Source organism: Perissodus microlepis, chromosome 15 (genome assembly GCF_051167445.1).
Source record: "Perissodus microlepis isolate ML-2025 ecotype Zambia chromosome 15, ASM5116744v1, whole genome shotgun sequence".
In the NCBI taxonomy this organism is placed as follows: domain Eukaryota; kingdom Metazoa; phylum Chordata; class Actinopteri; order Cichliformes; family Cichlidae; genus Perissodus; species Perissodus microlepis.
Window position 1 is genome coordinate 7031855 of NC_140475.1, and position 24411 is coordinate 7056265.

General features: G+C 39.7%; 1 protein-coding gene across 1 annotated transcript in view; it reads right to left on the reverse strand.

Annotated features, from left to right (window-relative positions):
* Positions 1-1788: 1788 nt before the first annotated feature.
* Positions 1789-24411, reverse strand: part of LOC146371548 (clathrin coat assembly protein AP180-like) — a 29902-nt gene continuing 7279 nt past the window's right edge. Inside the window, exons 3-24 of the mRNA XM_084953706.1 lie at positions 20510-20652; positions 19964-20039; positions 18168-18270; positions 17931-18024; positions 17708-17819; positions 17482-17588; positions 17326-17367; positions 16738-16811; positions 16550-16555; positions 15983-15995; positions 15757-15890; positions 15106-15179; positions 14885-14899; positions 14108-14278; positions 11695-11793; positions 9589-9663; positions 8437-8508; positions 6068-6154; positions 4918-4979; positions 3961-4044; positions 3744-3855; positions 1789-3080 (exon numbers count right to left, since the gene is read on the reverse strand). Coding sequence (XP_084809832.1) covers positions 3769-3855; positions 3961-4044; positions 4918-4979; positions 6068-6154; positions 8437-8508; positions 9589-9663; positions 11695-11793; positions 14108-14278; positions 14885-14899; positions 15106-15179; positions 15757-15890; positions 15983-15995; positions 16550-16555; positions 16738-16811; positions 17326-17367; positions 17482-17588; positions 17708-17819; positions 17931-18024; positions 18168-18270; positions 19964-20039; positions 20510-20652 — 1730 coding nt within the window. The 3' untranslated portion in view covers positions 1789-3080; positions 3744-3768. The remainder of the gene's footprint in view (positions 3081-3743; positions 3856-3960; positions 4045-4917; positions 4980-6067; positions 6155-8436; positions 8509-9588; positions 9664-11694; positions 11794-14107; positions 14279-14884; positions 14900-15105; positions 15180-15756; positions 15891-15982; positions 15996-16549; positions 16556-16737; positions 16812-17325; positions 17368-17481; positions 17589-17707; positions 17820-17930; positions 18025-18167; positions 18271-19963; positions 20040-20509; positions 20653-24411) is intronic.

A 24411-nucleotide genomic window follows, 5' to 3' on the forward strand; every position in this document is an offset into this window, starting at 1 on the left:
CAGCAAACAGGTCGTCAGAGGAGGCCAAGATGATGATTAAGTTTAACATTTTCTACAATATTGACAAAGCACTTTAAGCACAAGTTTGTTAGTTAATAATTTAGAAATTAATATTGTCTGTATGGACTTCCCCCCCAAAGAAAGTGCACATGTAAAACTGCGGTGTTAAGCGATGCGGTTGAAAAGTTTGAGTGCGCCTAACTTTTGTGTCTGTACGCCTAAATTTTTAAAGTTAGGCGTACCGGTGCGCCCATGTCAAAAAGTTAGTCTAGAGCCCTGTTTGATGAATCAAAGAGGAACTAATATCAGAGAAACAGTTATGCTAATGCAAACATTTGCCATTTAAATTAGGTGTGGATCATGTCGAGCTTGTGGAATGAATTAACCATTGTTGCATGTAGCAGTAAGGGTGGCTGTAAAAGAAAGCAACAAGTGTTAAAAAAACAAAACAAAACAGGTTAGATCTGCTCTGGCCTTGTGCGTGTGGTAATAACATGTTCATGACAGGACACACTTAAAAAGGCCAATTAACATGAATTTGAAGTTCACGGTTTAACTGCAAAAGCATCAGCTAACCCCATACTTAAAGTTGTTATATGCCAGATTGGGATGTAGATGAGTACCTGCATACAGCCTGCCCTTGCATTTTTCCCCCCGCTTTGAGCTCAAATGATGGAACAAGTCGGGAAGATAAGCAGGTTTCCAAGGAATCAATGAGACATCCACAGGAACAACCCCGGCACATTCTGCAGGAGTTCACCACAATATCTTATCTCAGAATCCTGCTTTATTAAAAAGTGTTATCTTCATTTTAGATGTTAAAAAGTATTTGCAGCTCCCAGGTTGCTGACCCCTGCCTTAGTCCAATTTGGGGGAATTCAGATCTTTTCCATTACACATTTAGCATTTAGCATAGAACCAACAGCTGCCATGCTTCAACTTCATGTAACCTCCTCTCAAAGTGCACCACCTGAAGGTAACGCTGGATGCTCATTGCAGCCACCGTGAAACAGCTGCCTCTAGCGCTGCAGTAAATAAGGTGTGTTACCCGACACAGTATGTACCAGCATATAGAGGAAGTGGCTCACATCCAGAAATCCTACTAGTGGCTGGACAAAGATCAAGTGAAAGACAGCAAAGAGGCTCTAATCATGGCAGCACAGGAACAAGCTCTAAGTACAAGATCCATAGAGGTTGGGGTCTACCACATCAGGCAGTACCCCAGATGGGTGAGAAGGGATTTTTTTTTTTGGAATGTATACATATGCAAAACATGCAATGTTCACAAGTGCTCAATATGTCCCCCTGCGACAGATAGCTAACAATCATATTAGAATTATTATATGAATCTAATAATATGATAGAACAACTTACATTTGCTTTTGCAAGCATGACTAGAGTCACTACAGCCTCTGTTGTTGTTGTTGTTGTGCAATTTTGCATTTAGATTTTCAAGGCCACTGCTACCTACCAGCAGCCATGTGAAACTCATGAATCCCCTCTTTCTAACAATATGTGCTTCAATTGTTAATTGTGAATATCCACCTTTTATTTTTTTTAGTTTCCTTTTTCATTATTTTGGGTAGTGTTCATGTCACAAACACTTTTTTGTTGTTAAATATAAATAGTGCTGATAGAAACCAAAGCAGGCATAAGTGATGAACTGAGGTCACTGAGATCAACAGATGTGTCTTTTATTGCATCTCATTTGGACTCACATGCAGGTGGGGTTGGGGGGGGGGGGGTGTGTGATGCCATCCATGTAACAAAAAACAAAAGAAAGGATCCTTCATTTTTGATATTCATCCACATTCTTCTTGTTTTTAGGTGCCATTTTTATTTTTCCTTCAACACTTTGTTAATGCCACAATGGATTAAGATACAGTCACTTTTTGAAATAATACACAGAACATCCAGCGTATACTCGAGTGCTTTACAGTGAGCCCGTTATCCTTAAGCAGCACATGAACAAATGTACCAACCGCTGCTCTATCACAAATCGCCCAAAAACAACTGAGGCCAATCACAAACACTTCCTCGTGTCTTTGTTTCCACCTTAACTTGGACTCATCGTACGTAGAGACAAAACAAGGAATGGAGCTCTTTCAGAGTGCCTCCCAGATTCACCTGTTTCACGTCATGATGCAGTACCACTCCACACCAGCAAAGGGCGACACAGCACACACTCTGAGCAACATTTCCACTCAATATTTGTTACAGCTTCAGAGGTATGTACAAAGTGGGAAACTTTTTAGTCTACTTGCATTTTTATCCAACCATATAATTTAATGTAACTAAAAATATATGATACACTTTTTCACTTAAAATAAAGAAAATATGTATAATCTGTCATTTAAAAGAGTCTAAAATGCATATGTCAATTTTTGCATGTTTCATACAATCCCTAAAAAAAGATAATGTGAAAATGAAACGAAACACTGTTTAATGTCTTTAGTGATAAGCCCAGATTTGCAGTGCAAGTGGTGTTTAAGTACATTTTGATAAGGAGCTTTTGTCCAAAAAACTTGAAGTAGACAGGTAGGATGGATGGCCATCAGATATATATGGGTACAACCAAGTCTTTAATGACAATAAACAGTATTAGTCTGAACAACAGGGATAGAGGAGTGGGAGTTGGCCAGTGAAGTTACACCGAACACAGTCCACATTGAACAACACAGTCCTCGTCTGGGAGATGCGCAAAGAAACCAACATATATCCACCATTCCAAGTCAGCTGATACGCCAAAATCCAGAATGAATCTAAATACACATTTACTGATTTTTTTTTGTTAATTTTTCTGTAGTATATTAAGTAAATGTTAACACTGAATAACACACACACCCACACACATAAACGGAATTCTCTTTTTCTGTATCTAGGGTTCACATTCACAGTTGTGCTACAACATTAGATAAAGAGGGCAGGTTGCTTTCAGGGGTCGTGGCTGGTAGGGGGGGGGGGGGGGGGGGGGGGCAAAGATCGAAGATTTGATGGCTGGCTGAAGGGGCTGAGAAAAAAGGGGGGGGGGGGGGGGTGCAGACATCCACATCCACAGAGCTCCAGACACGATGACAAACCTACAGAGAGAAAGAACATGGTCTTGTTTTAGCTTTCTGTCAGAGGAATGTGTTAGCAGACACAACATATTGCATTATTATTATTAAACGGCCTGAAACTGGCATGTGATATCTGATTTAACTGTGACAAGATGTTTTCCCTAACCCTAACGTCACACATTTGGTGTCTTTACCTTATCGGTACTGTTGTGGATCCCAATCCAAAGCAGCTTTTAGCACATTTTGTTTTGTAAATGCTGATCACTTAAAATTTGTGAAGTCTACTTTCAGAAAAGATCTTGATATTTGCCAGTGACTTCTGTCTGTTTACAAAAAAAAAAAAAAACCCTCAGAAAAACCACCCTTAATTTTATCTTCAGGTCTGGGAACCACTTTTCTAGCATCAAATTGAACTTGCATGTGGTTATTGTTTAAGGCTCAAATTCTGCTCCTTATGCTTTGCTATTTCATGACATATGAGATATTTTAGTTTAGCAATTGCACAACAGGTTTACAACAAGCAACAAGCATGTCTACATCTTAAGCAGAATAACTGATGGTAGTAGTGCTGTAGATTACTGTTATGCTGAAACCCCAGCCTGTTCTACAGAGAAAAACTATACAAATATTATCCGTAATGAGAGGAATCTGCAGTTTCAGCATACTATCAGTAAAGATGTGTACCTTGGGGGTTTCTGGATCAGTCAGTCTACATGAAGTCCTTAATATTGAGGTCATCCAGAGCGTTCCTGGGTGGTGGAGGCTTCCTGGGGCTCTGGGCCATTCCAGGAGACATCTGTAAAACACCTTATTTTAGCACTCATATTCTTTCTTTTGTCATTGTAACCTGTGCAAATAATAATATTTTCCATTGTAAAAAAAAAAAAATCAAGTGTGTTACCGGTGCTCCTGGGGTCACCCCAGCGGCTGGGAAGCCTGGTCTCGCCATTGGCATCATGGGAGCTCCAGCAGCCGGTGCTCCGGCCTGATGGAATGGAAAAGAGTCAATAAAACTAGATGTCTGTTATTTTATGGGTGTGTGAGGGCCACCCAAAGGGGGTGATTGTCCATTAGTTATCCAGTAATGTCCTGCCTGGGCATTACTGGACTGGACTGGAGGTCTTACCATGGTGAAGCTAGGGTGAATCCCCATAAAAGGACTGACACCCATGGGTATGGTCTAAAGGTGTGGACGAGAGGGGATGGAGAGGAGGAGTTGGGATGTTACTGTACTACATTTCAGATGAAAATATGGCAAAATGAACACAGAAAACAAAAATTTAAGGTAAAAAAAAAAAAGGACAGACACACCGAATGCTGGACAAAACAAGCTGGCACACAAGAAACGAGGACACGCCACAACAGAAAGCCCAACTTCATCTTCAGTTTTTGTTGTCTATTTACATATGAACAGGGGTTCAGAGAGCAGTGAAGCTTGCCTTCAGATGGAAACGTCAAACCAACTGCAATGTCCAGGTTTGCCTCAACTCAATCAGGTTTCAAAGAAAACTCAAAAATTAATAGCTGTTTCCAAGCAACAGCTTCTTAATGCAGTACTATCACTTCCCCCTTCATCACTCTCCAGTAAATATTCCAGAAACACACATTAGGCTGAATTAAATTTATGCCCTGCTTCCTAGCTTTATGGTACACCTGGAACCTGGAGAGCTGGGCCATATTGAAATGAAAGAGGACAAATCTCCAAAACATAAGCATTTGTTATTAGTTGTTTGTTTTTTTTCCTGTTTCTTTTCCATATGGTGATGAAGGCGACACTTGTGACTGCTGCTACAGGTTTGCCCTATCTGTCGCTGGCATGCGGCTCCACTCCATGCTTTAAGACACAGACAACATTTACCATCGGAGCACCCCAACTTGGGGGAGCTACCTGAGGGGCCGCTGGAGTTCCCATTGTGAGATCTTGGAAGGAAAGAAAGAGAGAAAAAAGGTACTGCAAAAAAATCTGTCGCATCATTTGTAACTTGTAATTTACTGCAGTGATTTCTAAGTTACGAGACAGAAAGTCAGTTAAAGCAGATGTTTGCCATTTTAGTAGATGAGTTTCTTTGCTTTCTTTTAACAGAGGTGGAAAGATTAATAAGTTGGCTTATCTTTAACACAAGCACTCTTAAAGTTCACAAGAATGATTTACTTTCGTAAATAATTTTAAGTGTAAAGAAACATATTTGTGGTTTATAGGGGAGTTAGAGCTACTGCTGCTATTTTTACTTGACTTTTTTTTTATTGTGAACTAAGTGTTAGATGGAGTCACTTTAAGCAACAATTTTGAATAAAACACAGATGAAATGTATAAAATCAAAAGGTTTATTTATTCAAATAATTAATCATTAAGAAAAGTATGCTTGAATATAAAATTAATCTATCCATCCTTTTACTCCCACCAGTTATGGCAGATGGCTGTCACTCCGTGAGTTTGGTGCTATCAGAGGTTTCTTCCTTTTAAAAGGGAGTTTTTCCTTCCCACTGTCACCAAGCACTTGCTCATAGGTGGTCATCTGATGATTGGTGCTTTCTCTGTAATATTATAGAGTCTTTACCATACAAAATAAAGTAACTTGAGGTGATTGTTGATGTGATTTGGTCCTATAGAAATATAACAGATTTGAACTGAATATTGAATAAATGTAATGAATGTACGCCACTCAAACAAATTTCATTTGACCAAATTCCCTAATGTTTTACATTGTAACAAAGTGATAAGTATTCAAATTACTTACTTAGCATTTTGGGCATGTATAGCATAAATAGGTTTGGCTCTTGTAAATATAAAAGAAAATGTGACTGCCAGCACATCTAATGTTCCCAAGACTGCTTTTCTCTTTTGTTTAATATGTAAAGAAGTGACCTACAATTTATTTAGAATGAATAAATAAAGCAAACCTTGCAATTTAAGAATCTCTGCTGGAGAACAAACAAGCATATTTCTCAAAATGTTAATTGACTGCATTACATAGTCCAGAAATCTAGAAATCTAAAACTCTACTTACTACTTGCCATGTTAGCCATAGAGGTGTCAACATCCCCAGCCTGGGGAGTCACTGTGGGCTTCATTACATCCCCTAGGCCATCAAATACTACAACAGGGAGGAGGTGCAGCAAGGAAGGGAGAAGATGGACAGGGGAGGGAGATATTAGTATCCTTCACTACAAGCAATTCTCACACTCTACTACAACTCAGGAGCAGGCCTTCTTATTACTTGGGATATTACCATGACAACCAACAGATGTCTCCATGACAACAGCGAAAAGAGAGCATTGAAATGTAACCTACTGAGGAAGAGTTGGTTCATTTAAAATACGACATATGGTTTCTTTTTGGAAAATCCTAGATCTTAGTGAATTTCAATCATGTGAAATAGAATATAACATGAAACCATCGAATATATGACTCAGGAGACATCTGTTATGATCAATTGCAGTAAGATAAAGAACTTTAAAAGTACGTATATATGTGGGACAGATATAAACCTGAGCTTGCTTCTGCATAGCATCAAACATGATGTCAAGAATGCGACCGTTAATGTAGTTTTCCCATGAGTTTGTGACTGCTGCAGAAACTGGCATGAGGGCAGAAGCACTGAAGCTAGAATGAAGCTGGGTTAAATGCTAAAGAAGCACTGAATAATAACTGCTACTTCACACAGTCCTCATAACCGTCAAGCATCTGGTGTTTCAGGAGACAGTGCAGCTGAGCTTGCCTTGCACCACCGCAATGCAGTGCACTGTGGGAAATTAGCGTGTTAAAGAGCAAGGGGACTCACCCAATCAAATGGCAGGAAGCAAGAAATGAGCCAGCCCAAGAGCCAGATGGAGAAAGAGAGCGAGGGAGAGAGAAAGAAAGGAGAGTAAAAAAAAAAAAGCACAGATGCCAAAGAGAGAGAGGGGAAAATGCAATGAGGTTTCAATAGAGTGTTTTTTTTTTTCTAAGGAGGTTATTGTATGGTTGATAGAAAGGAAGGAAAAGAGAAAGAGTTAAGCCTTAAAGCAGAAGTATTGCAGACCATTAGTTATATAATATGAGACCAGCAGCACAAAAGGAGAGGACCAGGAACCACATAAGCAGGGATCAAGTATTGAAAGGTGAGAAAGATTGGAGGATTTTCCGAAGAATATAAGTCGTCATAAGCAAAATGTGATGCTGTTATCATGAAACTGAAGCAAAAACCAAGCCAGCAGCAACATGCACCATTTTGTGTGGCACAAACAATGTTGATGTATGTTGCTGTTAAAAGTTAATAAATACAATCCAAAGAGAAGCTGCTGACAGCAAACTATTTCATTAACCATTACCAAAGTTAATAGAAACAGTAAGTGATACATCCACTGACACGAAACAGCTAGTCTGGCAAGCAAACCGATTTTAAGATTATCAAAGAAAGTGTTAGTAAAATATTGTAAAGTGATATTATGGTATTAGCAGGACAACAACAAGGCATCATGCGTGTTATTACAAGATGAACAGCTGTAGCCATGGATGAATTATCAGGTTAGGGCCTCTGAGCTAAGCAGAAACCCCAACCTATTCTTTTTTGGACAGGGCATCCAGGGCCCAAAAGGCAGGAGAAGGAAGGTCGACAGAACTATTAACACATAAAAGTTCCACAATATGTTTAAGTCATGTTAACTCATCAACCAAAGCCTTACTGTATTCAAACAATATATTATTACTAATATTATGAATCAAATCCTTTTGTGCTGTCTGTCATTTGCAGAACATGCATGTGAACCTGTTGATGTCAAGTATGCAACTGTTTTTGTTTTTGGCAAGTGTCAGAAAAAAAACAGAGTAGCTCCTCTGTGCAGCAGCATTATAAATTATGTTTAGCAAGCCAAAGCAAAAAAAAAAAAGTGGTCCTTAAAAGAGGAAGGAGAGTAGAGGACTTAAGGAACTTGAGCAGCACTGACTTTGCTGAGAGCATGGTCTGAAAGGTTCTGATGAGTGAGTAGTTTGTTACTGCATATATGTTAATAATATAGACTCATATTTGGAGCGCATGAGTCCATCATTGAAATAATTGTTGAGTGGGGAATTCTATAAATGAGCGTGCTTGTTTGGTGCCATGACCCCATCCAGTCAGTCTGTGAGGACCTCTGGTTAATGTTCTCTCTTTTATTCCATGCTTACAGACTTTACAAAACAATACCATCAGTCTATTTCCACTTTAAACTCGACAAAAACAAATCTTAATACAGAGGCTTTAGCTCAGGAGCCTCCAGACCTGTGCTCATAATATCTGTTATGAAATCCATCCATGACCACAATACATGCAGTGAGAGGGAACTATTTCATACAAACATGATGATATAACCTTCACTGATCACATTCAGGTTGACACTTCCACATCTGAGGATTTACCTGACATCAGTTCAGCACCGGGGGCAACAGGAGCAGGGGCAGCAGCAGCTGGGGCATCTCCTCCTGTGGGCTCTGGCAGGTCAACCAAAAAACATAAACACAGTCCACCATTCATTCCATGACAGGGTCGCAGTGGGTCGAGCCATTTCCATCGCAGCATTAAGGCAAAGAAGGGGAACAATCAGCCTTCAGCTTCACACTATTAATATCAGACAAAATGCTTAGAGTTAGAAAAGAGGGCTTGAAAGCATGAGCGCAGGATTTTCGATTTCAGAAAATGAAAACATCACACACACATACTGCTTATAAAAATGGCCTTTTCACATGTAACACTCAGATATACACAGCAAGGAATTTTAGTTGTTAGATTTGTGCTCATAATCCTATTTTTCTAGAGGATAAATGAGAGCAAGTATAATTGTGCTGAAGTAGTGTAGCCACTTTTAGTTTAAAAGAAAGAAAATCTTGAGCCAGAGTCATTATTAGCAGTTGATAAATACTTTGACTCATCTCAGCTATCTATGTGCGAATCTCCAATAATGTATCCACCCACATGAATAACAAAAACAAAATATACAGCAGCAACAATCGCAATAGCTATGATCATAAAGGAGAAAACCTGATGGTTTCAAAATCACTTGTTTCATTTTATGTCCTTCGCTTCCTCAGCGTGAACAAGAGAGGCAGAGTGAGGGGAGGCGGTCATGTGAGTTACCCACCACCAAACAGATTCATGATGGCTCCTGTGTCAATTTTGGATGGGGGTGCTGAGGAGAGGATGGGGGCAGAGGAGCTGAACACATCTGCTGGAGGAGGCAAGGTGGAGATTATGTTTTTAGACCCCAAACACGCACAAATACACACTAAACACACACACACACACGGAAGCTATTCATTATAATGCACAGTGCGCTTTTATCAAGTTCAGTTTCAGTGCACACAGTACATGCCGGAATAAGAAAAGAGGTAAGTGTCATTCACTAAATGCTTCAGACAGCTCAGTGGCTTTCAGCTGACCCATAACAGAGCAATCTCATTTCGTTCTTTTCTTCCCTGATCAAAGCCAAGGACAAAGCTGAAAAACACAAACAGCAAGACAGGATATGAGAGTAAGAGCACGCGCAAGATGGCAGATTGAGTGCAAAAGGGTACCTGCTGAAAACAAGTCAGCACTGGGAGCGGGGTCTGTTTTGGAGAAGCTCGTGTCTGGCATGGAGTCAAAGATATCTACAAATACATGCGCACCCAAGAGAGGAATATTAAAAAGCTCAAACTCTTTCAACTGGAGAGGCAAAGCTGCAAACATGTGCACATTTTCCCTCATAAAAATAATGACAAAAAAAATGGCAAACAGCCTCAAACCACAGAGTCAAGAAGACACCAGCCTGCCTCAGTATGATGCGATAGTTACTAATGCCGGGTCACACAAATCTCCAATGTTTACCACTGAAAAGGTCAATCCCAGGGCTGGTGGTGCTGGCGGCAATAGGAGCTGAAATGGTTGCAGTGGTGGTGATGGTGTTGGATGAGGAGGTGAAGAGCGGTGAAGGGGAATGGGAAGGGGAGGGCTGGGGCACACCCGAGCTAAAACAGGCATCCAGGGAATTAGCCGGGTTATTGCTCTCCACTGACATCATGCCGAAAAGGTCTAGACCTGAAGACGCTGCGTTGGTGCTACCATCTGAGGGAGCAAAGGGGTCTTTTGGGAAGAAATGGGGGTGTTGGGGGTAGGAAAGAAATGTAAAACATTGAGAGAAGGGGAATGTTAGACATTGACTTTGATACAAAAGAGAGCAGACATACGGCACTGAGCAAAGGCTTAGGTCAATTCTAGACATTAGATATCTGGTCCCCTGCAGAGGCCTGATCCCAATATCAATGCGTCAGTCTGTCTTTACACAAAAAGACAGTGAAAAGTGAGAGACAGGCTGACACAGAAAAACTGCAGCAAGTGCTTCAAGATGCTTTGAAAAATGTTCCTTTGAGAACTGGTGCTGCATCAAAGAAAAAGTGCAAGCACAACAATTACTGATTTGAGGGTGAACTTATGAAACTACTCACTGCATTATTTTTCAACATTTTTGCACAATACTGTATGTTTTATGTAACGGTTACAGGAGTACCACAATAACCACAAGAAGGAGGTCAGAGAAATGGAAAACATCAGATGGGAATGATAGGAGGTGAAAATGTGCAGAGCTCCAACATACTCCTGCTGTCAGTCGTAACAGTTACAGCTATAAATAGCATCTGTGATGATGGGAGAGAAAATGACAAACAAGTGGAGCGGATATTAAATCCTTTCACAGTCCATAACGTTAGGAACTTCAAATAAAACCAGGCAGTCTTCCCCATAACAGAAAGTCTAAAGTTTTCTTGTGATGACAAAAGACAAGAATGAATATTCTTGCTCTTGAACGCCAATAACAAGACTTCCCTTCCATACCCAAGCAGTAATGATGAATGAATCCATACTACCTGCACAAAGACGTGACTTTAAACCCTCATTAACCTTTACACATTCACAACCACAGGCACCTACATCTTTCTCTGTAAAGTTATGACATTTTCTTCTTTCACAGTCATAATAAAAGAAATACAAAAACAACATAACAAACAATATATTCCATTAAAGTCCTGCATTTTAACAACTCTTTGTTGTGCCCATGTTATCTCCATGTTCTGAGTTCAAACTACGGAAATGCACAGAAGTCGAAAGAATACCTTCCTAACTAGGAAAATAAAGCATGTAAGTAAAATATAGTAATTATTGATGAGAAACTCTGACTCACACAATTAAATAAATATGCGCATTTTGAAAAGTTACAGGAGAAAATATAAAGCCACGATAGCGTGACTCAACGTACCCAAACAAAAGCTAGCATTATTTTAATAGTTACACCTGTACCTTTTCTACTGTGAGTAGGTTTTTTATTACTCTGTGTAATTAAAAAAAAACAACAACTTTGAAACAATTGGTTTTTATTTTAGATAGCTATAGCTGTTGAAGGCAGCAAATCTTTAAAGCTAACTAAGCTAATATTAGCATCACAAATTAGCTCACAGCTTCTTTCCTGTTGAGGTTTTGAGTTTTTAGCTAACTTGCTTTGCTGTATTGTTTGTATGTTTTCATGCAGAAAACATGTAAAGAAAGAATTGATTAACTGCGTGTTTTTTGTTGTTGTTGCTTTCTCATGTATGCCACTGGCTGACACACATACACACTCTCTCTCACACAGACAGATGTTGGTCACCCACCAGTTCCAGCGTTGGCAGCTGGGGTGGATGTAGCAGCAGCCCCACCTTCAGCTGCTCCTGCGGAGGCCTCAGGGGCAGGAGCAGGACTTGCGAAGGCTTCTGCAAAACCCCAGGAGAGGACAGAAACGCGGAGAGAGACAGATGAAGAAATAAGGATAAAAAAGAGAGAGTCAAAAAGCCAGAGGAAAACAAGACTATTAAGAAAAAAGAACAGAAGATTAAAGTGTTTAAGTTGCAGAAGCATTTTTAAGCTGTTTTCAGCTTTTAGAAACAGCAGCGTACAGAACTGTTATGTGACATCAATGACTGACAGGTGAATGAGCAAATGGGAATACAGACAGGAGGCATTACAGCAAGGATTAATCTAGTGCACAAAGAGCCGAATAAGCCAGGACTCTACAAGTGTTACAGCTGCCATCTGTAGCTGTAGACATGTGACAGGGTTTGATAGAATTGCTTTTCAGAGATCAAAGAAAAGCATTACGGCCTATCAAACAGGACGCATGAGTGCAGCAGTGTATATACAAGCCAAAAGTGAACATGTGGTGAGTATGTAGAGAATATCTGTAGAAATATTAAGTTTAAATCTGATTGTACATTTTGTATGGATTAAAATAATGTGATTAAATGTGATTGCTTTCCCAAAAAAGCACATCACATAAAACTGCGTACCACCGATAAACGATTAAAACACAACTCATCACTAAACTGCTTGTTAGTCATTCTTATTATCATATTAGCTAGTTCATTCATTTAAATTCTATATTGAGATATTTTTCACATCAGAATTTCACTTTTAGTAATTTAAATAATGACACTTTTCATGACACTAAAGCATAGTTACTGCCCACATAGTTACACACTTTACCCAAGTAAATTTCTTCCAAGAAGGAGCAACCCTGAATGGTGACAAGATTTCATGTACCTCTCCAAATCTGATCAATTCCGCTCATAACATTTTGAAACAAAAGTTGCGATTGCAGTACTGTACTTAGCTGTGGAAATAACAGCTCATGGATCATTCGGACCACCCTGTGCACCACTTAGTGCACAGTACTTTTAGTAATAGACTGATTTTTTGTTTGGTGCTACATGATCAGACACAGGAAATCTTTTATACCACACGTTAGCCACTATACCACTCTCTGTAATACAGTAGATTATTATTATGTCACGGAGCACAGGAAAAGCAAGCCAACGGTCCAGAACTACAATCCTGGCTGTGCACAAATTCAGCCAAGCAATGAACTGATCAAGAACAACTGGCATGCAACATCTCTCAAAGCTATGCTAGAATGATAGTTTATTGAACAGGTTTTGATGCATCAACTGCAAATTAACAATGCCCTATTTTGCCCCCAAATCTTTATCTAGCAAACCTTTCAACTATGACGAGAAAAACCCCACTCAGCACAGCCACGCATGCCTGGGAGTGGAACCTAACCAGTCAGCCGGCTTTTTTGTCTTTGGCCTGTTGTGGTAATGCTGTCTGGATTTACAGTTTCTTGTAAATCTTGTAGAGTTTCTATCAGAAGAAACTTTGCAATCTTCACCTTGTAGTTAGACCCTTCATGTTCACCCAATATGTGTTCCTGTCACTAATGTGCACACTCTGTGAGCCCAAAGCAAGAGGCACACCTATTGAGTCTCCTCACTAAGAAACACTTTTAATAACCCTGCTGAAGTATAGGCAGTGATAAGTTACAGATTAATCTTGTGAAATAAGTCAGCATTGCTGCAGGGTAGCTGATAGTTCCCCCAACTCTACCCTCACATGAAAATGAACAACGTCACAAGAAAATGAACATAGTAACCTCCAAAATGGCAAACCCTAGTTCACAAACCATCTTTTCTACACAACCTGCATGGAAGCATTTCTTTCTTTTCACCTTCTTTTAACGCTGAGTAATATCAATGCCGGCCAAAATTACGATCAGCATCTTGTTAATAAATTGCTGTTTTTAGGGCATCAAAGTCAAAAAGATGCTAACAGAGGCAGGGACTACTACACTGTCATGAAATGTGGCATTAGGAAATGAAAAGTGAAAATTCAAGTGATAAGTTTTTCTAAACATTGAGTAGCATTTTAAGCTATTAAGTGTATATATTTTGACATGGTTAATCCATAATCAAATGTATTTAGTCTGTTTAAATATAACTAAATAATGTGGGGCTATAATTTTAAGGCAGTTGATAGGGATGTGCATCAATCCAGTACGCAGTGAGAGTTTTTGATGATACAACTTTGCTTGCAGTGGACAGACAACAACTGCCATAATTCAGCAAAGTTCTGTCTACATACTGTACGTGTTTGAGCATGCAGTCGTCTGTGTTATCATATCGTGTGATGGGTTTTACAGTTGAGCTTCCCAGAGTGATTCCTTCGTAGAGAATTTTCTGGAAGCCCACTGACCTCCCAACAGATCCACATTGGCGGCGCCAGGGGAGGTGGCAGCTGCTGTGCTAGTGGGAGGAGCCAGAGAGACTCCAGGTTCTGCTGCTGCAGGAGTGGGCGATGCCGCTGCAAGGGAGGGGGTGGGCTCAGCTGCGAGGGTGGGTTCAGATAGCAAGGAATCGCCCATTTCTTCCAGTACCAGCAGGGGTGTTTGAAATCCCCATAGAAAGGAGGCAAAATAAACCACAAAAGAGGAACCAAAATAGCCAGTGGAGTCACCGTTGTGAGAGTGAAGAAAAAAAAAGCCAAAAGAAAGGTCAATCCAAATAAAGCCCAATAAAGATCATTTAGAAGTGGCCAAAAAAAGAAGAAGAAAAACCCGTATTTTTAAACAAATTAAAAGTTGCCAAATGATCCAGCATTGTCCAGTCATAACCAAGAAATAAATATTAAAAAGCAATCAACCAAAATAGCCCCCATTATAAACCAAAAACAGACAATGGAGTATGTGGAGGGAGGGGAGGGAGAAGGCAGAGAGAAACAAAGAGAGTACTCAGACTAAGAGAACAGCTTGAGGAGACAAACAGGGAAGTAACCATGTGACACTGCTGCAATGTTGTCTATTTTTATATTTTCTAAATAGAATAGAGAAACAACATATTGCCTCCAGGTTGCTTCAATTTCATATTACAGCAAGAAAACCAGTAAAATCAAGGCAACCTGGAGGAGGTTTTAAGAATGGACTAGTCTGGACCAGATCCTACAGGTGAAGTAAAGAGGAGGAGTTGCACTCACCTGATCCAAGAAGATCTACGGAGGCAGAAAACAAAGAAACAGGGAGAAGATATGTCTTATTCTGGAGATTTGATTTGATTCTCTAGTCAACTCCAATGAAAATAGACTGTTACGTGTTCACTAAAAGGACTAGATTACCTGTCGTTCTTTCTAACAATGACTACGACGAAAACCATGTGCATGATATCAGCAGCTGTTCTAAAGGAAGGAGGGCCACTTACCTCCCCAAGATGTGGGGGCAGCTGATGGTGCTGAAGGGCCAGTAGAGGCCAGTGGATCCAGATCTAGCAATGAACTGGAAGATGATAAAGTTTTAACCACACTTTTCTGAGTGAAAATTTTCTGCTGCACATGATCAATTTACTTGCACTTAATCAGCTGGGTGAGGTTAAAATAGCACTGTTGGAGTGACATTTTGTTACCTAGCACTAAAGAAAGTGCAGACAACATCATGGGAAATGTCTTGCTTCTGAGATCATTTACCCATCATCCAAATTATACATGTGAACTGAATGAAAAGAGAAACTAAACTGGGCTAGCAGACACCAAAAAAATCACAATTCGTGATTTCTGTCTGTCTGTTAAAATTCTGTCGTTCCCAATCACTTCCACTTTGTTATAATACCAATAACAGCTGACTGTGGAATATTTCATAGAGAGGAAATTTCACACTGGACATGTTGCACGGGTGGCATCGTATCATGGTACCATGCTGGAATTGGATTGATCAATTCTGATGGGTGGTGATTACTTTTGGCAATACTGACAATACAGATACACTGTAAGTATATGGTATTTTATAGATGTTAACAAAATCCAATGTTTTTTGAAAGGTTGTATTGGCGGGGTATTTACTAGAAATAGGAACCTACTCTTCGGCCGGTTCAGGAGCAGCTGAAGCAGCAGCGCTGCCAGCACTGTCCCCAGGAGGAGGCTGCAATGTGGGAACAGCATTTGAAGATTTGGCTGGAGTTGACGTTGGAGACACATTGTTTGTAGGAGATCCCTGGAAAGTAGACAGACAAGCCCCCTTTCAGTGCTGATTCACAATATAAAAGGCTAAAGAAAAAAACAGACTACTTTAAATGTGCATCTTACCTTTGTTGGAGACCTGAAAGTGGAAGAACAAGAGGAGGTATAAGTGATGTGCTTAAAACAAACTGCTTGACAAAAGCTCAATTTTACAGATCATTTTAAACTCAATATCAGGGATTCAAACAAACATTTAAGATAGACTGCATCATATGTGATCATATGAAGAGTTAATTTCCAAAGTACCATAATATATAATCAAGTATGAAAACAAGAATAAAATCCAGCGCATAAGATTTGTTAAATCAGTCTGATTTTGCCAGCTTTTATTTCATTTTCAGTTTGACTTGGGAATGAAACCCTTCATATAGCGATTCACATTGCATATTAGCGTATGACAGTACACACGTGGTGACCTGCTGTTTACGAAAACATGTGTCTCCCAGAGGTCACGCATGTAATCACACCAACACACACATTTCCACATGTGAACTATTCGATTGATCCAGTTCATAATTCACATGTGAATAATGTGCCCATTTATTACCTGGGGGAGGGTGGGGCGAGAGGTGGGACAGTAAATACATCTAAATAATTAGTAAACTGCAAACGAAACATAACACATATGCTCACCCTTCACTGGTGTTTCCAAATCAACGTAAAGGAGAGTAAAAGAGAGGAGGGGTTAAAGGAAACTGTAGAAATACAAAACCTGTTTCTACCAATATTTCTATTGGCTACTCGTGAAAACAAAAGCGGGAGATAGAAAGAGTTATCCTAATGTTTTTACTATGACGTTGCAAAGAAATGTTACGTCTTACCCCTTCTTTCCACCTTTTATATCCTCCAGGCCATTCATGTGGGTTTCCAGAGATTCTAGGATACTGCTGGGAGCCTGAGCAGAACAAAGAAAATTCAAACTGGAATCACAACTCCACACAAATCTTAAATCATCTCCTCAGATACATTCCAGCCGAGGTTTAATCACCAGAAACAAGAGTGAGAGAAAATCCCACCGCAATAGTCACATGCATGTGTCTATGCACACACAAACACAAGAGTGATTTGTGTGTTTTGTGTGACTTGTTTGTCAAATTAAAGAAAGGTCAACGTGCCAACACTTCATCCTGTAAACAGGCACTCAGCCAAAATAACCCCTTTGTTTCTGTGGTTACCGGTTCCTCGAGAGGTTTAAAGGGGCAGTCCTCGTCATCCGAGTCTGCTAGATCCACCACTACCCCTGGGTGGAGACACTGGGTGGGGAGATGGTGGTGGGTGAGACATGGGCTTCTGTGTATGCATGTGTGTGTGAGAGGAGATGGATGGTATTCATATGCATTATATATTCTTGATCCCATCGCTTGCAAAGTGGGATTAAAAAACCCTGAGAGCTGTGATATGTAACTTACATAGTTGATGTCGGGAATGTCATTTTTGTCAACTCCAACTGTCTGTTAAAGAAAAGAAATATATATATATATTTAAAAAACAATATTATCACACTGCACAGACTCAGTTTTTACAGTCACTATGTGAGTCAAAAGAAAAAGGACCGCCGAGGCTACCTCAGCCAGCTTCATGAATTCTCCAATCTTTGTCACCCTGGTCAGGAAACGCTTGTAGATCTCCAAGGCCTCCTTGCATTCACTCTTCTTCATTTTGAAGAATTTCTCTGCACACAAAAACAAGAGGTTTGCTGACTGACAAACACCTTGTCCATCTTTTTTGATTATCATCGGTGAAATGGAAAAAAAAACCCTGCAATCTATTCACTTTAAGTGGACTACTAACCTAATAGGTTGATGATCCCATCATTGTAGGATGCAAACAGTTTCACCAAGTCCTTGAAGAGAAGCAGAAATGCAGCATTGATGATCCCATTGTTCAGCTCCTTGGGATGAACCTGAGAGGAGACAGGACAGAGATAAGTAGGGCTGTCTGAGGTTCTGTTCATCCAAATAAATAAAGAAGAAGAAAAAGAAGAAAAAGTGTGCAAATCAAAGCAAAGACGCACATCAAACTCCAGGAGTGTGTCAATCTGTGTCTGCAGAACAGGCATGCCTTTCAGCAGCTTCTCAGTGGTCATGGTTCTCATCACTCCATCAGCGCTGAGGTAACACAACAGAGAGAGTATTTTACATAAAAGAAGAGCTACAGGTTTTAACCACACGCTAAGTAAAAGCATGTAAAAGAAAATGCTAATGGCCAAACAAGTGTTGCTATGACTGCATGCACACCGTGTTTACCGTACCCTTTCTTGACTCTGGTGAAGTCAAATGCCATCTGGCGGTAAGCAAAGGCTTTCTCATTCAGGTATCGTCCATACCGCCTGATGAATGTAGACATGTCATAGCCTACACAAAATGAAATCAAAATTAAATGATTGTTGAACAAAAAGCTAATAGGCTTCTTGCTGTCTGCTCGTATTTGTTTCTTGATTATTTCTATTATTTGTCATTTGTTTCTCAACAGCTCACTTCATGCATTGATCTCTTTTTGTCCTAGTGGGAAAGTATTTTTAAAATATTTTAAAATATTTTTTAGAACCTGCAGTAAACAGTGTATCCCTAAAGCAGTCAATATAACAGGAATCACATTTTCTCCATGTGTAGCTGAGACAGTTTGGTCCATAATTTGCTGAACACACAATTTTGTAGCCTCTGTACATTACAACAGTGGTAATGTACCACATCAAACAAAAAATATAATGCAAATGATTATAAAGCTGAGAGGGTTCATTCAAAGGGTTTGCATTTAGGAATTTTAGCGATTTTTTTTATGTAGCCCCCATTTGCAGAGGCTAAAATGAATCTGCCAATTCAAGTGAGACCTGTCATCTTATTATTTCATGACAGATGAAGTCACAAGACACAATATTTGATATAATAAGGTTTCATAGCTTTTCACTGTAATTTTAGGGGCCCAAAGGGATGTCAGTGCAAGTGAGTGAGGTCGTCATTTGACTAAAAATACACCTTTGTGAGGGCCAAATCACTGATCTGGTACATTCTTAAAAGGAAAAAATGCATTGGTCAGTTAAGCAACTCTAAAAGGTCCGAAATACATCAGAAGACAACAAAATGCATGATGACAGCATTTTTTCCATAGTTAAGAAAAAGGACACTCTTAAGGAAGTAGCCATATCATTATTAAGAGATGCATTCATGAATGGAAGATGGCTTATAAAAAGGTGTTAATCACTGGTTTCACTCAAAAACAGAAAGGCCAGAATTACATTTTTAGGACTGGATAATGACCCAAAATACAAAAGCAATGCAACAGTTTGTCAAGGCAAAAAAATAAAATATTCTTCAAAGGCCAAGTCAGTCACCTGACTTTTCAGTTATTGAATAAAACCGTACATGGAAAGACCCTGCAATAAAGGTGGCTGCAGTAAAGGCTTAGCAGCCACCTTGCAATGGAACAAATACAGCATTAGGTGATGTCCATGGGTTCTAAACTTCAGCAACCATAAACTGGGAAGGATTTCCATCCAAGTATTAAAAACAGTCCTTATATTTAAAATTATGTTAGTTTGTCAAATTCATTTTAAATCTCTGAAAATGGGGGAGCTGTGTATTTAAAGGGCTGTAACTCTTCAAGTCTGCACTTCACTTAGATTGTCTGGTTGTGTACAGAGATGAAACTACAAAAATTCTATCCTTGTCCAACAAATTATGGATCTCATTAGTTGACGATTAAGTCCGAGCGAGTATGAAAGGTGGATCAGGAAAGGAGGTGGTTTGAAAAGCGTGCAACAAATTAAACAACACCCTAGATTGAATGTATATATGGAAGGGTAGCGGCTGATCCATCAGCACTGAGATCGGCTGCTGGGATTGTAGCTGATATGTGATATTTGTTATTTTCATGTTAGTACCTATTTTTCCTAACTTAATGTAGGTTCTTCTCTAAAATCTGTAACCTAAGGAGCAAAGGATGAGAAAGTTCAGTAATGTGCGGTTATTATCAGATTATCCATTTACAAAGAACGATACACAACGATACAAAGGGAGGATATTACAGTTGATCAGACTGTCGTCTTACCATGAGATCCGGTTTTGTCAATAAAGTTGCTGAGGTTGAACAAGGATGTCCTGGATGCCAAGTACTGAATGAACCTCTGAGAAAGAGAAAGAAAACCCAGTGAACAATCCTGTAGAAGTCAAAGCTGAAAACTACAGCCAACAACACAGCATTGACATCTCTAGTAAGGGCTTTCTTTGTTGTGCTTTTCAAGCTTTTATTCCATTATTTAATAGCTTTTACAGGAGTAATGCACAGTGGACCCATTCCACTAACTTGTGGTCAAAACCTCTATTTATTTGTGAAACATCAGGCTTCCTGCAAATGCCTTGAAAGACCAATTTCAGCTCTCTAAAGTGGTAACTTCACACCACACCAGACATGTATTATTTATTTCAAAGGGGTAACTGTTTTTGTCAGCAATTAGAAAAAAAACTTTACTATATTAAAGTATACTATAATATATACTATTCAGCATTTCTATTTATCTTTTATCCTGATTAGAAGAGATTCAAGCTTAAACCAAACTGCTTCACATGTTGAATGGTCTATTTACTGTTCACTAACCTCATTGCCATAGACACACATGTGGTGTGTGGTGACGAGGGCCTTGAAGACGACCACCCAGCTGGCATTGGTGGATCGCTCAAACAGTGTGTCAGCCATCTGAGGGATGTTCACATTGGTGGTATTGGTGGCTGACACCAGGTCTGCAACACAGCAACAAAGAGTTCTCCTCATCTGTCAAAGGTTCTCTCACAGAGTGCTTTAACCTTGTGATAACTTTAAACAGCTTATTGTCGTTGTCTTCTTCTTCTTCTTTTAACTACAGTGGATTGCCTGTCTCCATCTCACCCCATCACTTACATTCGCTTCTGTCATGCAAAGAATCTGCATGCTCTCCTTTACTACATCTAAGTGTCTTCTCTGTGGTATTCTTCTTTTCCTCCTGACTGACAGCTCCATATTCAACATGCCTCCACCTCTCTAGGCTCTCTGCTTTGATGCAAACCAACCCCACCTTGAATCAATCTGTCACTTCTACCTTACACCTCACTACTATCTCACTGTCCTCATACATGTCCTGCACCACCCTCACATGCTTCTCTGTCATGCCTGACTTCCTCATACAGTACCCCATCATGTGCTTTCTCTAGATCTACAAAAACACACTGCAACTCCTTATGATCTTCTCCATTCAAACCAAATATCACGTCTGTAGTGCTCTTTCTCTGGATGAAGCCATGCTGCTGCCCACTGGTCATCACCTCTCTTCTTGATCTAGCTTTAACAACTCTTTCCCATATCCTCATGTTATGGCTCATTAGTTTTATTACTCTGTAGTTACTACAGCTCTGCACATCACCGTGTTCTTGAAAATTGGTTCCTGTAGACTTCATCTCCTTTCCTCAGGCTTCATCTCACTCTCCAGGATTGTATTAAACATTCTGGTCAAACAGTCCACTGCCATTGCTCCTAGACATCTGCATACTTCTGCAGCAATGTCTCAAAGACCAAACACCTTTCCAATCTTTATTCTCTTCATAGCTGCCCCCACTTCCTTTTTACTAATCCTCTGTACTTCCTGATTCACTAACTTTCCTACACCCTTCATTAAATAGCTTATTATATGCTATTAAAAGGGAAGTGAACTTATTCTTAGATACATGTCTGCAAGATTTTCTGCCCTGATTTAACTGCTCTGATTAAATTTTGATTAAGTGAGGAGGCAAAGTGCTCACTGCAGAGCTGCACCAGACAGTTATGAAAATATTGAGGCAGGAGAAAGACCTGATGCACATACCAAATGTTGGTGCAAGAACCCAGCCACCCACCCACACACACACACACACAGACTCACATAAGGGGGGGACACACGCTGACAATGCAGAGAGAGAAAGAGAGAGAATTATGCTTTGTCATCTCTCCCTGGCTGCCAGTTCAGATACTCAGACAGAGAAGTCTCCAGAAATAAAGAGTCCTGACTATTGCATCAGTAAAAAATATAACAGAAGGTACAACGTACTTTGACAGTAATGATACAGATAAGATGAACCTAGGCGTAACCCAAATACCGATTCACAGTTTTTCTGTTTTGAGAAAAACCAAAAGATTCGGGTTTTGAAAAGGTTGGACTCATGTGATTTCTCAATCTATTTCAGGCTCGTGTTTTTCTTGTGAACACTCAAGATTTTCATTATCTATATCTAACATACCACGGCTGATAGCAAAAGAAAACTGAGTTTTTGTATTGAAAATGTAAAAAAATAAATAAATAAAATCTAATAAGCAGAAATAAAGATAGAGACACTAAAGACACATGAATGGTCCATGGCTTGAAACTAATAAAGCTATAATCACTAATCATGCATTACACCTACAGAAGCTACTGCTCAAACATGGATACTTATGATGTGAAGCACCCAGTGCACACTTTTTGTGCTGATGTTAATGTCCGCGGGCGCTGGTGACTTTTTCACACTATGCACCTCAGCACTCAAGCACCCCACTGTGTGACTTTATGTGTTCTCGACTGACCGAGTTACTGTGCTTCCACTTTGCATTAATGCCACTTACAGTTGATTGTGAAATATCTAGGTGGGAAGAAATTTCACAAACTGACTTTCTGTAATGCTTAAGTGAGCTCTTTAGAATGACCCATTTTTTCAGAAATGTTTATAGACTGCATGGCTAAGTACTTAGTACTTGATTTTATATACTTTGAATGAAAGCCCTAAATTCAAAGATTAAGAGGTGTGGGCCAATACTTTTGTCCATATACTGTGCATCAGCATTGCTCACAAGCTTAAAATAATGGTATGATGACATGAACTGTTAACGGTTCTGCATCAGCCATGCCTATCTGCAATGAATAATGAACAGTTTGTTTATTCTTTTTTCCTTTGTTCATGCTTTGATTGAGTTTGGCATCAGTTTGTTTTCTTTCCAATAAAGAAAGGATATGGCATGCGGCTGAAAAGTAGGCACAAAAAGTTTAGTTGAAACAGAAGAAGTAACACTTTGAGAGGGCACTGACAGGCATTTATGAAGTGTTTTGCAGGATGTTTTCAAATAGGCCATAAATACATTTGAAATACATGACAGAAATGTATCCATTGGTAGATTTTGTATATGTTGTGCTCACTGTGGCAGTAGAACAGATGAACATTTCGTTTTATATGTTCTTGCTCGCTTAAACATAGCATAGTGTAGCTGTACATTGTTTTGTGTCCTGCTGACATTGGCATCTGAACAACAAGGACACAACTGAGTGCATCCATACAGAAAGAAATGCAGCAAATATTGGCAGACATCTGTGATATGGAGGGAGTGGAAGGCCATTGTATTCAATAGACCTTGAGCTTGTTTCAAATAGGTAGAGAGCAAACTATAAATTAAACCAGACCACAAGTCTGCAAGGTGATGAGAAAAGGGATGACAAGAAGGAAGAGAACAGTAGGGAGTCAGATGAGTGTGCAATAAAAGAAGCGATATACGAGTTTGAGCAATGAAGCTGCTCAGGGTCCAGACAACAGGCTGGTTGGGGGGTTGGGGGTTTTAATGCTTGGGGTGCTGTAAACAGATTATTACTAATCACTGATCCTGTTCTTTTCTGTTGTGGTTGGTTGCTACACCTCACACACCCTGTTCTACACACTGCTCATCACCTAACACGTCTTCATTATCAGCTTTTTGTCTGTGGCGTTGTAGGATGTCTCACTGATAATCTGATGGAACTGATGATCTTAGCACAAAACGAACCGGACAAAATGAAAATAAACAGCAGGTGGATGTGCTCCATGAATGTGTTTTAGCTGGTTCACAGTGATGATCACAGCTCTTCCTTTGATCTTTGTTGAACTAATTACACCCCAGTCCATCTGTACAGCTTCACCAGATGGTAACAGCGACACTTCAGCTGCTCCAAAGATGTCTGATGTTTTTAATGAAGGCTGGGGTGACATCAGTCCTTCCACTGTACATGTTTAGATATGATTTAGTCTCCATTTTCACACTTTAGTGTCATTTAGTCTATGTTAAAGCAAATCTTCTCTTATTTTTTATCATTTCAACCAATCATCCCCCTCCCGTATTTGAATATACTCTATGTTTTGTTAAAGATTGTCCTGAAGCTTTTTCAAACACACACAAACAGAGTCAGGATCCACAATGGCTGAGATTTGATTATATAACATTATCATGTCACTGGCACGGCTACAAGTTTAGATTTCTATTAGCAGCATGAACACAGCGCTAACCAAGAGCCATTTTCTCAGATGTCCAGCTCATAATAAATATCAATTTACATACATAATCTCATCCGTTTATGGATGTTAGCTATGTTGCCATATTAGCCATATCATGGGTTGTAATCCATGCTGCCGTGTTGTGGTACCATAACCCGAAACAAACACACACTGACATACAACTGGTGTGCCTATGTGTGCATAATGAGGATTGGCTGAGCT